Here is a 16,855-nt window from a genome sequence, read left to right on the forward strand (position 1 = left end):
GATTTAAAGGGCTAAGCCCAAATTGTTCAAATCGACTGGATCAGAAGATTTTGACTATGGCAACAGCTGCGTGTGCAGATGCTGCGGCCTGTAGCTCCTTCAAACTCCGCTAGCTACTGTTTTTTCCCCTTTAGCTTTATTGCTGAAACATGTATTACCTATGACAGTAATACATCATCGATGTGATCGGAAAAGGAAGCCGGGGTTTGGATTAAAGAGCAGCGCACCTTGAGCAGATCAACCGGGCCAGGCAGGCACCACGGCGGCTGCTGTGATCGAGTAGGGTATCTCTGCAGACCGGAGACTTTGAATGGGAGGGTTAACAGTCAATTTTTTTTTTTTATTTGGCCAATCAGAAGCTTACAGTCCTCTCAATCAAAAACTAATTTCACCAATGCGCTGGCAGAACCAGTTGTCAATCACTTTTTAATTTGGCTAATCATCGTTCTCATAGGAGAAGGGGGAGGTTCGACACAAAGAAACAAACTTACCAAGTTTTCAGCTCTAGTCAAAGGTTCAAAGTATCAACAGACAGCAACGTTTTTAATCAACATTTTTCAAGTGGAAGTAGACAACTTTTGATCATAACAGAATATATATAATATAACTTTCACTGCTCATTTTAGAAATCACACGTCGCAAGTTTTGTTGGAAAGCCAGATGCTGGCGGCTAATGAGCTACCACAGGCTGTATGCAGTAAACTGCAAGCTAATGTTAGCTAACTCGCTAATCTCTAAGGGAAATTATAGTAGTAAGCTAACAGGCTAGAAAAGCAGTGGAAACGGGAAGCACAGTAGCGCCCTTGCCTTACGAAAGTCGGAACAAACTTTTAAATTAGGCCTTGGAGAGCTAATATGAGTGAAGATTCATCATCTGGATTGCTTATTTCTCGTGTCAAATTTGTTCAGAAACAGATTTTGGTGGACTGCTAAGGTGAAATACGTGAAAGTTTACGTAGCCCACTTCATATAACAGAACCCTACTATGCATGCTCAAACCCCATTGGCTCACAGAACTAGTGGCCCCAGAAGGGAGGACTGCAGTTGGACCCTTCTCCGCCCACCGGGCACGATCCTGGGAAAGTGAAGGCTCGCTAGCTACGCTAGCTAATGCTGGAAGCCAGAAAAAACATCTATGATCTATTGTCTGTTTGATAATCTAATAAAAGAACACGTTTTCTTGCGGTGGCCTTTCTAAAATGAGCAGTGGTAAAAGTTACTATATTCTGTTGTGATCAAGGAGTTGATAAGCAGACAGTGCTAATGCTAGCTAGTTGAAAAGTTGTCCGTACAAAACAAATGATGGATGGAGCGTGAGTTGTTTGTGTGCCCCCCTTATAATACTGTGAAGTGAATTAAAAAGTGTTTGACAACTGGTTCAGGTGGCGTATTGGTGAAATTTGTTTTTGACTGACGGATTGTAAGCCTCTGATTGGCCAAATTAAAAAATGATGGACAGTTACCACGCCCTGTCAAAGTCTCCGGTCTGCAGAGATACAAACTTGCTGTGATCGCCCCAGGAGGAGAGGACAGACAGCCGGGATAAGACCCATGCTGGCCCAGCTTGGACTTAAGGCTGCTCCTGGCTAATGTCCGGTCTGGACGAAATGGGACTCAGGCTGGCCAAGCAACAGGAATCTGTTGCTTGGCCAGCCTGTGGCCACAACAGGAGACTGTTGTGCCCACATCTTTACAGAGACCTGCTCCATCCCGGATCAAGCACTCGACGGGCGGACTGCGTTCCGAGCTGACAGAGCGCAAGACTCCGGCAAGATGAAAGGAGGAGGACTCTGTGTTTACATCGATGATGCTTAGTGCTCAAACGCGGGCAAACTTTTGCAACTTTTTATGATGGAAACCACATTATCATCACTAGCTTTATCTGCTGTTTACATTCCATCAGACGCAAATTCAAAAAATGTACTGTAGAATTATTTCCTGGGTGTTTACGTGTATGTATACTGTATATGCATATAAATTCCTGTATATATTGTATATTTTATTTATTTTATGTTATATTTTAATTTTGAATTGAATGATCGGTTATGTTCTATGTGTGTAGCATGAAGGCACTACAAACTTTCATTTCATTATACAACCTTGTGTTGTAAAATGATAAATAAATGACCTTGTACCTTGTAGCTTGTGTGTGAATGGGGTCAATGACACGTAGTGTGAAGTGCTTTGAGTGGTCGGAAGACATTAAAGGCCCTATACAAGTACAGTCCATTCACCATAAGTCATGCAACCTGTGAAGCAAGGGCGACATGGCGGTGCAGTGGTAAGCACTGTCGCCTCACAGCAAGAGGGTTCTGGTTTCGTGCCGGCTGGGGCCTTTCTGTGTGGAGGTTGCATGTTCACCCCGTGCCTCCGTGGGTTTTCTCCAGCTTCCTCCCACAATCCAAAGACATGCAGGTTAGGTTCATTGGCGACTACAGATTGCCCGAAGGTGTGAATGTGAGGGTGAATGGTCGTCCGTCTCTATGTGTCAGCCATGTGGTTGACTGGCGATCCGCCCACAGTGTACCCCGCCTCTCGCCCAATGTCAGCTGGGATCGGCTCCATTTTTTAAATGCACGTTGCATTAGTTGGACTAAGATGTGGAAACAACTCAAAATGCTTGAAAGTGAAACTTGCTGTCGCTTGCCCACATAGTAAAAAAAAAAAAAAAAAGGTCACATATGAAGATGTTAACAAGAATGTACGGGGGATAGTAACGTGATTTTTATGTAGCTCTCAAACGCTCCACATGAACCTTGTTGCCACATTGTTTTCTATCTTTATCAGAACAGAATCGTTTGTCATAACACGAATATCTGTGTGTTCAGAAACCGCTGGTGTCCCACACCTACAAGAACCTGATGACGTTTGGAGGCTGCAAACAGGACTTCATGCTGGTTGTGGGAGAGAGCATCAGTACCAACACAAGCAAAGACAAACCTACAGAGAAACATCTGTTTGCTATGGACGCCTCCAAGGTCAGTGAGAGATCAGACTGGTTTTACATGAGCCTTGGTGTCTGATAAGTGGAAATTATCACATCACTTAAGACGCTCAAGTAGGGTTTACCAATATATGGGCTGCCTAGTGGGAGCCATTTCATCCACCTTCTACATGACGGTTTGATGCAGTTTGATTGAATCTTTATTGTAGAACTGGAAAATGTGTCACAAGCAAACCCTGACTAACAAAACATGTATTCATTCAAATACAACACAGTATTACCAACAGTTGCACTTCATTCCATTGCATAGCATTAAGTGTCTGACATCACAGGTACATATTACAAACACGTGGTCACACATCTATCAGCCTAGTGCCAGCCTTAGAACAGTTTAATCATTACTAACTGCACATTACCCGTGGCCTACTGAGAACACTGAGAATCTAGTTTAAACTATTCGACATTTTGGGAACTCCACTTCCTCATTTTCTTGCTGAGAGCTAGATGAGCATTTTGGGAACTCCACTTCCTCGTTTTCTTGCTGAGAGTTAGATGAGCAGACCATTAAATATGAATCTGGAACCAGACCGTTAGCTTAGTTTAGCCAGGCTAGCAGTTTCCCCCCTATTTCCAGTTTTTGTGCCAAGCTAAGCTAACTGGCTGCTGGTTCCAGTTTCATATTGCAACAGGCAGATATGAGAGTAGTATTATTCCTCTCATCTAACTCCGGGCAAGAAAGAAAATAAGTGAAAATGGAGGAGTTTTAAGTTGTTTAATGTCACAAAATGCTGTCTATCAGTAGCTTCAGTCAGTATCAGTATTGTTGTTGCCCCTGAAAAAAAGCTCACGACATTAAAGTTTTCTAAATTGACTCTTCGTATTTATGAGTGACGCGCATGAACACACCATGAATACACACACTGACATCCCTTTTCATTTTGTTTCGTCGACAGATCAGGGAGCTCACCCTCCTCATCTCCAGCTACATCAACAGTGCTCATCAGCAGAAGGCCGCCGCCCACCATCTCTCTGCCCCGGCTCTGATGGTGGCCCAGCCCGTCAGTCTGAAGAGCAAAGAGCTGAGGAGCAAATCCCCACCAGCACTGGGACGCCCCAGCAAGGCCCCCACGCTGCTGTGACGGCACGAAAATATCACGCCCTGATCTCTCTGAGAAATACCTTGTTCAAATTAGAAAATTACAGCTGCACTAGGACAGATTCTGTTGTCATACAGCCCTTCTTTCTTATCAGTCAAATCCTATAGACTTGTCTCATTGGGTCAGATTAATTCCTGGTATGTAGAATGGTTGCTTCTCTGTCTACTGTCATTGACAAATACCGTCTCCCTAAACCATGGACGCTCCATCCAGACGAGGCTGTCTCTTTTATCTGTTTGGTATAATCTGATATCACAGCCCAGCTGAGGTTGCAGCAGTTTACTGATATCATCATACAGGATTTCTGCAAGTTGGTGTCCTTTCATTTTAAGCAGTTGTTCTCCTGAAAGGTGACTTTGTGCCTTCCTCAGAGAACATATGAGATTTGGGGCTGAAACTGGAGCTGTAAGCTGTATACTTAGGGACAAAGGTGTCGAGAAACAACTAAGAGGCAATGCTTAACGTTCTCCGAGGACTTTTTGTCCTTTTGTCTCCCCGATGAACACGTTGCTTTCGTGTGCTGACTCCATAGAGAAAAAGTCAACGCTATTTATTGACAGACTGAGCTAGTGTTCTGAAATGTCTCATTAATCTATCTGTGCTGTGTGGTACATTTCCTTTTGTAACAGTGAGAATTGAAGTTCATTTTTGTATTCCTGCCTAAAAAAATAATACACAGTCGTACACAATGTAGAAGAGGTAATGACGCTTTGTTAAGGAATCATTTAGAGGGTATTTTTGTATCTTTTTTCTGTCCTCCTGTAGGGCACAATAACTCTACCAGGAACTAAAACCCTTACAGTGTTAGATCTTGTTGCATAATGAAGGATACTGAACACTATGATGAAAGCGGGAGGCAATAACAGGTAACCAGACTGCAGCTGAAAGAAACAGTTCCGAAATAGCAACTGCAGTGAAAATGTACATGTTTTGTCAACCCTGTTTGCAATGTAATAGATGTGGATGATGAGCTATAGATTGGGTGAGTTGGCTGTGTTGACTGTAAGTGTGTAAGAGGAAACCAGTTCGGACCCTGCGTGCTCTTAGTTACTGAATACCCAGGAGAGTGGTGAAACTTTAATCAAAGCTTTATGGTGGAGTGAATAACTGAAATCAGCAAGATGCCTCCACTCTGTATTTCACATGACATCGCTTAGTGAAGTAACGCAGGGTTAGGGTATGGGAAGGGAAATCAACCCTGTGTTAATGTATGGTAATTTAGAGGAAGATGGTAAGGGGATGTGACAGATTTGGAGGGAACAGGTTAGTGTAAATGTTTGGTGGCTGCTGATGGGGTTAAAGAGAAATACCGTGTTCTCTGTTCTGTTTGTTCCACAGAATGTGAAGGTATTTTAATGAAGCAACAGGATCAGATATAGTGACCCATGTAACCTAAAGGTAAACTGGAAAAACCGGACATTTTCTATGTAAGGTACTAAGATGATATTCCCTCCCAGTATTATTTTATGCCTGTATACAGTCAGTATGGTCAGGTGTTATATTTATTTGTCATATAAAATAATCATCCTTGGAATAAGTGTTATATTATTGTACAAGTCTCATGCTTGAATAAACTAAACTACAGCAAACAAGTTACTGGTGTATAAAATCCCTGAGACAACCTTTTTCAGCCATTCATATAAATAATCCATGCCATCTGGGAAGCTATCCAAATCCATAGAAACCAAAACACTCAGACTCTTCTTACAAAACTGCCATCCAGTTTGCTCCTCGTTGGTGCCGCTGGAACTGACGTGCTGATACCTGCAAGGTGCCTTACAGCAAGTGACGCACCCTCATTCCTGTAGTCTTTCACAGAAGAGAGAGAGAGAAAGAGAGGTGGGAGGAGGGGGTGGGGAGGATATATGATACCTAACCTGTCTGAACTAGTTAGAGACATGCTATTGTCCCTGTGTCGCTATGGAGATGAAGGGGGTCGTGTGTGTGTGTGGGGGGGGGGGACTAGGTGCGGCAAGGAAACTAAGACATAATAAACAAATGATTAATGCTAATAGTCTGCTGGCTCACAATGTGCATTATCAAAAGTGTAGAAATGGAGAAGAATCAAACAGGAAGTCCATATTCATGTTTGCAAATCAAATGTATTGCTGATATCTACTGTCAGTTAGCAGGCTGTTTTTGTCATCGTATTGCCTTCGCGTCGCTTGACAAATAAAGACTTCACTGGGACTTCATTGTGACAAAGCCTGCCTCCTAAAGTGTTGCCTTCTGTTAGAGCACTGTGATCATATGACAAACCCAAATATTTTTACCTAAATTCTGTTCAGTGCAACACAACACCTATTTCCAGTTTGCAGTTTGCTGTGCAACAAATTCCCACCTCACACTGCCGCCTTAGCTATACTGGACTTTGACTTTTCGCCTAACTTGTGAATAAAGGCCCCTGCGGTGTTGCTTTGAGTCCCTTTAAAACGCTAGTCTCTTTCTCAGTATTTGTTGTGTACAGGCTGCGTGAGCCAGAACCTGACAGACAGGTTGAACACAACGCCAGTTTCAGAGATACAGCTAGCAATGACTAACCACCTCCCTCTACACTAACAGGTGGCAAGGTAGTCTCAGCCAACCAGTATCACCAATACTCTCATTCCACAGTCTCAGCTCAAACACATCTTTCACTACATTCATGCAGGTTGAGAAGAAATGAGCAACAGGTGTATTTTCTGTCAGAACGTCAACAAGGAGAATTCATGTTATAAAAAATGACCCGTGAGAAGCAGGGATTAAGGTTTCCTTCCGAGAAACAAATACCAGAACAGTGACACATTCAAAACAGGGCTGCCACACCCAGTGAAAAACCTCATCTGTTTGGAAACCTCCATTCAACCTGCGCCGTGTAAACAAAAGGCTTATTACAATCCACCACTATGAAAGCAGCCATCTTACATCTGAGACAAAGGGAGGTTTGAAGTTTGAGGAAAATGTCCATGTACTGTACCCATCTTAACACACCAAGTGTTTGTTTTGACTTTTCAGGTTTGAGTATCAGCAGATTTATTTAATTAAAGTGAGAAGCAGTGGCTTCCTCTAGCTTGTTCACTCCCCCCTTTTTTTTTTTTAATTAAAGATAGCCTGCACCACAGTGAGTCTTTTAAAACATTTTTTATTAAAAACAATCCAACACATACACACACCTACACATAAGTAAGAAACTGTACAATCTATGATGTAGAATTTAAACCAAGTTCTAACATTAAAATGTGGCAGGCATATTTTAAAAAGCACAGTTCTTTATGGCATATAGATTGGATGATGCGTTAAGACTTTACACAGTTTATAAATAAATGGTGGCACCAGTAATGCCAACAGCATTTAAAAAAAAAAAGAAAAGAAAATTAAAATAAAAAAAGCAAGTTGATTGTCCCATTACAATTTGCATTTCTCAAGTAAAATGGTGAAAATGGCACACTCCCACGGCAAACAAGTTAATCCAAAAAGGTGATGTACAAGCTGACTCTTCATAGAGTCCCACTGAAATGAAGACTTTACATGGCCTCCATCTCTCTTTGCTGAATTATAAAAGATCAAGAACAGATAAAACAGGTTGTTAAACAGGAATTATATGGTACAAAAAGTAACTTTAACACATTGACACTGAAAAATAAAGTTAAAGGAAGTCCATCTCACCTGAGCTTTGTTGTACCGCTGACTCTCTCGCTTTTTGGCGAAGAACTACACACAAAAAGAAAATTAGGACTCAAACTGATAGCTTGGCTCAAAGCAGTGACTTACAGGTTAAGGAAAATCTACATTGCACTTAAGCAGAATAAATGACACACACAGGTTAGCTACATGCACTCACCAAAACCAGCAGGCCAGCAATCACAGCCAGCACCACCACCACGATGACGGCGATGATCCCACCGGAGAGGTTCTTCATGGTGAATGTTGGGGGCTCCTCGTCCACATAGTACACCAGGATGTTTTCCATCTCCAGATTCTGGCTTCCCACAGCTGACACAAACTTCTCCTGGTTCGCGAACAGGGGCAGCACCTTCACCTGCAGGAGGAGAGGCGATGATGAAAATTACAGGGCCAGTCTTATCTATCTGTATAGCGATATATACACACACACACACAACATACATCTTTCTCCATGTAGTAGGCCATTTGGGTCAGGTCACTCTTGCGTTCTCCCATTGGCTTCTTCACATCCACCACAATCATGCGGGCCTCAGGGTCATACTGCAGGATGAGAAAGGATGCTTTGTTAATCAATTAGTGGGGTATTTTAGTAATGCTGTTCTGAAAAGTAAATACATTATGTAGCAATGTGACCAAAACGCATGTTGGATGCTCACTCACCTCGATGTCCTTCACCATGTCCTTGTTAAAGTTGCCATAACGTTTGTGAATGGCATCCGCAATTGCACTATATTAAAAAAATAAAAAATAAAGGCAAGAAATTACAATTATGAAATATTGGAACTGATGTTAACAATGTGGTTGTGCTTTTAAAAAAGGGCTGTTAAATATACTTACACCTTCAACTTGCTGGCATCCACTGAAGAGTTCACTTTTTTGTGTGTCAGCTGAAGACGGACCCAGCTGGAGAAAACGACAAATTGTTTTAACATTTCAGCATTAACCATTTAAACTATTCATCCTCTATAACTATACCAGTCCTCCACACTGATGAGGATGAAATTACTTACTAGGTCTCCACCAGCTTCTCACACTTGATATTCTTGTCTCCCTTGTCAGTTCGACGAACGCCAGCACTGTTGACGCACCAGCACTCCTCGGTGTTGTTGCACTGCTTGGCCTTGAATTTGCCGTCGTTCTCACACTCTGGGTCATAGATGCCATCGTTGTCCACAAAGGCAGTCTCCACTGGCTTTCCTCCTATTCCACGGACGGACAGGCCCTTTTTAGCTCTGTACATCTCAGCCTTCATCAAGAAACACTTGGGGACCACTGAAGGTGAAACAAAAGATCATCATGAGCAGGCAAGAACAAAACAACCTGTAAAGGGAAGGCTACGGGGTAGGAAAGCTACAGGCTTGATAACAACATACATCATTTACTTACATGCATTGCAGTCCACGGTTTGTTTCAGGTTGTCGCCGACCAAAATGGAACACGAGCATGGAGGTGCATCATTACAGGTGGCCCACTTTATAGAAGCACATGTACCTAAGCAGGGAACAAAGTTGTTATTCAGACTGAAACAAAATTAACACTATCAATATTAAAACTGTCAGCAATCCCTAACAAGAACTCTTAACTGAAGTGCACATCAAGTTAATATATCAATTCATATTTCAAATATCTAATGGCTTAACATCACTATACTGGGATTGTGTTTGACTATATAAATAACTGAAAAAAAGGCATGCAGCATGATTTAGTTAAGACTCAAGAAACACTCAATGTATCACAGGCTTAGTGAAACCCTGTTTCATGTCAAGGATTTACTGTATTGCCTGTTGTATAGCCCTATAAACAGAACGGGGCAAGAAGAGCAGGTAGACTAGTAGGTTTATGTAACACCTGGGCGTTGGTTTCTCCATAAAGGCAAGTCCCCAAAGAGCGGGACAAAGCCTCCCAACCCCCACTCGACAACGAAACTATTTACGTTTGATATCCAAACAGCTTTTCAAAACACTTTTCCCCCCCTCTCTCGTCGCTAATGAAGTCACTTTATACGAGCAAACATTACACTAGAGGCAAGAAAGGTGATTCGAGAACAATTAACGTTACAGCCTGTTAGAACACACGACATAAAAAAGGTAATATTTCAATTTAGTATTCATGTTTTGTGACTAAAGCTATTCAAGTACCGAGAAAGCGTTCTTGAAATAAAAATATTGTAGAATGACAACTAAGCTATATGTCTAGCCCAAACTGAGTTTAAGACATTTCTAGCCATATAAAGTTTAATAAATCCAACTACTTACAGCCTTGAGCTGAGGCTCCCGCCGCGAAGGCAGCGAGAAGGAGAGCAATCCAAAGTGTCATGATGAAATTGATAAAACCTAAAACAAATATTGAAGAAAGTTTCCCTCGATGGCTGTCTATCCGTCCGTCGTCGACAGAAGTCAAAGACTGAGTGAAGAATGGCGTCCGAGCACACAAGGCTTCCCTTTTCTCCTCACAGGTGTGTCCTGGTCGAACCTGTTTGGAGAGAAACTCAACGAGCGCGCGCACACAAAGGTAAGGACTCTCCAAAAAAAAAAAGCACGAGCACCACCAAAGTCAAGTTATTGTTTAGAGCTGCTTATTGATTATATCTCTTTTGGTGGTTGTTGTCGAACTGATAGCAAGCTGTTATGAAGTAAATTTATAAGACAAGTAGTCTCATGACGTCACTCTAATTTGCATAGTTGATGAAGAGAGCAGGAGTGGTTACTCAAACGCACCTTTTTTTCCGGTATGGCCATATTTGGTCTCTCTCTCTCTGTCTCTCTCTCTCTCTCTCTCTCTCTCTCTCTCTCTCTCTCTCTCTCTGTCTCTCCCTCTTCCCCTCTCTCTCTCTGTGTTGACATGTTTACTTCTTTTATCAGTCAGCCTAAATGTCCTTACTTTCTGTCAAACTTTTGATTTAAAATAGACCCCAAAGAAAATCTCTACATGCCTGTTAGTCACATGCCTCTGCCTCGTTTAATCATCATTGTAAAACTGTGTCTTATTCTGTAGGCTGTGGTTTACAGTGACCTTTATACTTAAAGAACCACTATCAGGATGTTAATCATCACAGTTTATAGTGACTTTCTATGTGTAAAGATATTTATATAGTCCATTGTATCATTGAAATATGCCTGTAGGATGTTATATATCACCTTATACAGTTTATAGTGACTCATGAACTTGTATTCATATATTCCCAATATATTATATTGTACTATTATAATATTACTGTATGATATGTTAGCACTTTGTATTTTTATCACTTTGTAGTAGGTGCTCCCTCAGCTATTTAGACAATAAATAATAATAATAATAAAACTTTATTTATAGAGCACAAAACAAAGTACAAAAGTGCTTCACAACAAGAGAAATAAAATACCACAGTGAATGATGAAATATAAAGAAATAAAATACATAAAATACACAAAAGCAATAATATAAACAGCCAGTTCAGGTAAATTCAGGATATGCTTTCAGATAAAAATGTGTTTTGAGAAGAGACTTTAAATGAAGACACTGACTCAGACAACCTAATTTCTTCGGGCAAGTTGTTCCAGAGCCTCGGGGCCCTGATGGCGAAAGCTCTGTCCCCCTTAGTTTTCATCCTGGACTCAGGAACAGACAGGAGACCCCTGCCCGAAGATCTCAAACTACGTGAAGGTTCATAAGGGATTACAAGGTCTAAAATATAGTCTGGAGCCAGGCCATGAAGAGCCTTAAAAGTAATCAACAAGATCTTAAAATCAACCCTAAAACTAACAGGGAGCCGATGTAAAGAGGCTAAAACAGGTGTGATGTGGTCGTACTTCTTGGTCCTGGTTAATAGCCGAGTTCTGTACAGTCTGCATTCGTAAGACATCATATATAAAATTTTGTGCTACATTCAAACCATTTAGCTGTGTCCAAAGTTGTGTGTTCTTGTTCGTATTTTACACCATACACCTAAAATATCCCGTTACGTGCGCAAAATGCTTAGTGTTTAATCAAATATTTCTAAATATGTATCTTGTTTATTATAAACTGAGAGACACTGTTGGACATATGATGACATAACCAACTGTACAAGCAGGTATTGTACATGACAGAAACCAGAAGTTGGGAAAACATGTCTCAGGTGCTGTGACTCACGCTCTGTGGGATGACACAGCTGAGTCACAGCCTCAGGTCTCAGATTAGAGATTATCTATCTGAGAAACATTCTCACAAGCAGTTCACCCAATATTTTTATCCTTATTCATTAGTTGACATCAAGAATCAAGTGGGCAATGAAGAAAAGTAAAGAGAAGACGCCTCCGCAGAGTGGACCTGAGGAGAAAATAAAATTAGCTTTAAAAGTTGCCATTTTACTAAAAGCAGAGGAATGCTTGTACAAAATCACAAATACGAGTGTAACTTAGCAGGGGCGGGCCTAGCCGATAAAGGGAACTTCAAATTGACTACTTTGGAAGGGCGGAGCTTCGCCCTAGTATACACGTAAGCACCTGCTTTGAGGATCAAATAAAAAAAAACTTTAAAAAAGAAGAGCTACCACACCTGAAATGAGACACACAACAGCGATTTTAGACAGATTATTCACACTCGCAGTTGACATTGTTCCTCTCTATTTTTTCTGTAAATGTAAGCGAGTGGATGTAGTCTTTTTAAACTGTAATAGCCTTGCCTTTAATTAAAAGCTGTTTAACAGGCAGTTACTACGCCATATTTCATAGGCTTTTCAAGATTTTTGCAGCTTTCTGTTTGCCACTTAAGACACTAGGAAGGAGCATATTAAGAACTGTTTTAAAGAAATAGTTTGACATATTAGGAAATATGCTTATCCGCCTTATTCTTGTAGTATTGTTTTCGCCATGGGGTTGCCAGGCAACCAGCAGAGACTTCAGGAAGTCGCTGCAATCGGCCAAGAAATAGTCCTGCCCACAACTTGTCATAAATACACTGGTTATTAAACAAACAAGATGTTAATTAGTGAGCTTTAAAAATGTTAGTAGGTAGATTTTTTTTTATCTTCAGCAAACCCAGGCTAGGCTCTTTCTGCTGTTTTCAGTCTTTATGCTAAGCCAGGCTAGACAGACATGAGAGGGGTATAGATCATCTTATCTAACGCTCAGCAAGAAAGTGAAAAGGCGTATTTCCCAAATACAGTCTTTAAAGACACTGAAGTCTATCACAAAGCATGTCACAAGTCTTCGATAATGTACACAGACTGAAATATTAATACTAAATATTGTAGATCTTGTCAGATTAAAGCCAGTCACAATTGGTCTCAAGGTAAAAACAATATATAAAAAACTCCATACTTCTCCAAGTATGAAGTCACTTTAATTGCATGCAATGGGGCCCACACAATGTAAAACACCGCCTCTGTATATGCTAAAACCTTGGTCCATGTACTGTCAGCTTATGATGTAGGGATGCTTTTGCTAGAATTTGCTAGGGGTGTTCAGAGGAAATACGATGGTTTACTGAAACATATTCATACATGCATTAGGATTTTTAATTCATACTCGTTTCACTGCCCCTGAAATTTCAAGTCCAGACATCATTCAGGTAAAACAAGCTGCTTTGTTTTCAAGACAATACGGTTTTGTGGGGCTTAAATATGCTAAAGAGAATCAAAAGCAGCTCACAAAAGAGGGCGTGAGTTAGCAGATCTGTCACGTTAGGTGTTGCACCTCTTCCCCATGAGTTCTTCCATGTACCACAAATGTTCCAGGAAAGGGGTGAAGTTCTTCTTCTTTTTTTTTTTTTTTTTTTTTTTAAAATCTGTCTACATACTATTTGTTATTGCCAGTGTGTGTATCTGTGTTTGCACGTGTGTGTCGAACACGTCTGGTCTCCTCCAACACATTGCTCCAAATACGTAACACAGCAAAAGTAGCTAATTTAGGCTATTTCAATGGTGGGACTACAAGGCTAGCAGGGGGGTAACCATCTTGCAATAATGCATGAACACTCCCAAGTCAGAATAACTGGAGGTTTTCCTTTTCTTCCCATTCTGCAGACCTTTCATGCATCAAATGACAAATAACAGCTCACAATACATACTAAAGTACTTAGAAACCTTTTTTTCTGGCAAAGATTAGTCAAACACAGGTGTAACTAACAACGTTAATGATTGCTGTGTGTTGCAATGAGGTGAACCAGATCTCTGGTAGTGTGTATGCCAGCTCACTGTCAGTCTTTGTTAATGTGAACAGTGACACCTGTGGTTGAAAAGTTGTTGCTGTGCCCCAAATCCACACTGTTTACTATATCTATAAAGCACACACTTTATGCAAATCCTCATTTGGTAGTTAGAATACAAGACATGAACATACTTTAGTTTATTATTTTGTTCTAACAGGAAATAATAAAAGACTTGTGATGCATGATGTCAAAGAAACTGTAACTTTGAAAAGCTGTTGCTAAAGGAACATTTGGAAAGAGAACAAAGAGAAAGCTACTCAGTTCTTAAAAAAACATATATTTTTTTCTCGGTTTGCTTCCAAGATATCCTCGGTGACCTCAGTGAGTATCTTCTCTGTGTCATATTTGCATTGTATTGGGTGAAGTTGGAAAATTTGGAAAACTTAAAAAGGGAAAGCTTAATGTCCGTCATTGCCCATGATTTTTTGCAGCACACACAAATATTTGTGTGAATGTAGTGTACAAACTGACATCTTGAGTATATCTGATTTTGTCGCTTTTCCATAACGCAGCTGAAGTCTGCAATGAAAAGGGTCTGTGAGGTGCTTGTATCTTTTTATAGTGAGCCATTCCTAAGCTCTTGCTTGAGTAATTCTCTACAAGCACTGCTCCTCTGCTTTGAGTTTAATGGAATTACATTACAAGCTTATAACCTTTATAAAACAGAGCCTTCATTATTGATACTGGTTGTAGCAAAGTCATTAAGACTAGGCATGAGCTTATTCTTCCTATACCTTTCTTAAAAACAACCATAAAGAAATATTAGAACAGGCAGGAAGCCTCAGTCTGCAGATGTGAAAATGGGTTCAGATTTTGTGGGGATTTGTAAACCTGTGCAGTTCTGTGAGCTAAATAGAACAACCAGTCAGAAAACAGAAGTTGTCATTTTCCAGGTTCTCAATATGGCAGCCGTTTTGGATTTTTTTCAAAGTGGCAATATCATTATTTGGCCTTTAGATTGCCAAGCATCATGATTCACCATGTTAAAATTTTCAGCGTCAAGGAATCCCGTGGTGCTAATTAGAAGAAGGTGCAGATGATTGAAGACACATTTTGAATTTTGACGTGCAGAAATTGACAATTTGCGTTTTCATTTCACCCAAATTCTATCATGTTGATTCCAGTTGTCAAATCCATGCTTTGAAGGACAGTGGATCAAATGTCCTTTTGCTCACACTTGTGGCATGGCTCTAGGGATGGGAATGTCGGGTCACCACTTTGGTGCAGACTGAAATTTAAACAACTATGCAATGCATTGCAATGACATTTTGTACAGAAATTCATGGTCCTTTAAGGGGGAATCCTGACAACTTTGGTGATCCCCTGACCTTTCCTCTTGCACCACCACGAGGTTGACATTTGTTGTTTTGAGTGAAATGTCTTGAGAACTACTGGATGGATTGCCATGAAATTTCGTACACACATTCACTATCCCCTCAGGATGAATACTAAATAATGTAGATCTTGTCAGAATCGGGAAGAGGATGCTATCCAAGTTGGTTAGCATCCTGAACCGTGTCTCCCACCCCCTCCACGACATGCTGGTTCAGAAGAGAAGCATCTTCAGCCGAAGACTTCTACCCTGCTGTATGCATGCACACGTTAAAGGAATATATTTTGTATACTTTTTTTACTTTAACTCTTATATTTAGTACTTGTGTTTTGATATTGTTCTTTTGCACTGTTCTTGTATGGTTCGTGTACTGCTGCTGTGACATGAGAAATTCCCCCCCAGGGCTAAATAAAGTCTCTATCTATCTATCTATCTATCTATCTATCTATCTATCTATCTATCTATCTATCTATCTATCTATCTATCTATCTATCTATCTATCTATCTATCTATCTATCTATCTATCTATCTATCTATCTATCTATCTATCTATCTATCTATCTATCTATCTATTTATCCAGCTATCTAGCTATCTATGTATCTATCTATGTTCACTAAAATATTTAAAATATTTATTTCTATAAGGTCTTCATCACCAGACCTCTTTCATCACAAGTACATGTATTGTTTATTTGAAGTCAGGTGTGAGAGGTAGAAATGTGGAAAAGGGTCATAATGTCATAATTCAATGTGTGTGTGGTATTTTGTATTTGCAGGCTTTCAGCCAGGGAGAAAATTATTTAACACACTGAGTTTCTTTATTCAGTGTGGAATACATCTGGTATTGATTAATAAGCACAAAAGTTCCCTTACTCCAATAAATTCCCTTATTATATTATATATATATATATATATATATATATATATATATATATATATATATATATATATATATATATATATATATATATATATAATATTTTTCCTCACAGTATTGCTTTCCATGCCCTTCTCCTCATGAATCTGCATTAAATGTGCCAGTCACAATCTGCCTCAAGGTAAATATATATATATATATATATATATATATATATATATATATATATATATATATATAAAACATTCACCAAGCATGAAGTCACTTTAATTGCTTGCAATGTGGTCGACACAATGTTAAAAACACTGCCTCTGTAAATGCTGAGGGAGTTTTTAGAAAACTCTTGACTAAATGATTGACCAGTATTTTCACATCATGAGTACACTTTTGCTAGAATTTGCTAGGGGTGTTCAGAGGAAATATGATGGTTTACTGAAACATATTCATACATGCATTAGGATTTCTAATTGATACTTGTTTCACTGCCTAATGCTAAAGAGAATCAAAAGCAGCTCACAAAAGAGTGCGTGAGTTATCTTCACACGTGCTTCTGAGGGCAGATCTGTCACGTTAGGTGTTGCACCTCTTCCCCATGAGTTCTTAGATGTAAAGAGGGGTGTGTGTCCCTTACCATGAATTGTAATAATAACTTTGCTGATCCCGACTCTTCATCTAGCGCCATCATCAGGTCAAATTTTTAAGTAGTACTA

At 40.1% G+C, this 16,855-nt stretch overlaps 2 protein-coding genes across 3 annotated transcripts in view; one reads left to right on the top strand and one right to left on the bottom strand.

The window, feature by feature from the left end:
* plekhh2 (pleckstrin homology domain containing, family H (with MyTH4 domain) member 2) overlaps positions 1 to 5,693 on the top strand; it is a 36,791-nt gene extending 31,098 nt beyond the window's left edge. For both annotated transcript variants that reach the window (XM_044214727.1, XM_044214729.1), the window contains 2 exons: positions 2,829 to 2,978; positions 3,898 to 5,693. In XM_044214727.1, coding sequence (XP_044070662.1) covers positions 2,829 to 2,978; positions 3,898 to 4,083 — 336 coding nt within the window. In that variant the 3' untranslated portion in view covers positions 4,084 to 5,693. The remainder of the gene's footprint in view (positions 1 to 2,828; positions 2,979 to 3,897) is intronic.
* Positions 5,694 to 7,206: 1,513 nt separating this feature from the next.
* On the bottom strand, positions 7,207 to 10,377 carry epcam (epithelial cell adhesion molecule). The gene is made up of 9 exons (XM_044214732.1): positions 10,020 to 10,377; positions 9,151 to 9,255; positions 8,775 to 9,036; positions 8,602 to 8,667; positions 8,425 to 8,491; positions 8,206 to 8,304; positions 7,922 to 8,119; positions 7,747 to 7,791; positions 7,207 to 7,628 (listed from the first exon to the last, which is right to left on the bottom strand). Exons 1-9 carry the CDS (start codon positions 10,078 to 10,080, stop codon positions 7,605 to 7,607), a joined length of 927 nt encoding a protein of 308 aa, XP_044070667.1. The 5' UTR covers positions 10,081 to 10,377; the 3' UTR covers positions 7,207 to 7,604.
* Between the last annotated feature and the right edge of the window lie 6,478 nt (positions 10,378 to 16,855).

Source organism: Siniperca chuatsi, linkage group LG11, assembly GCF_020085105.1.
Source record: "Siniperca chuatsi isolate FFG_IHB_CAS linkage group LG11, ASM2008510v1, whole genome shotgun sequence".
Lineage (NCBI taxonomy): Eukaryota > Metazoa > Chordata > Actinopteri > Centrarchiformes > Sinipercidae > Siniperca > Siniperca chuatsi.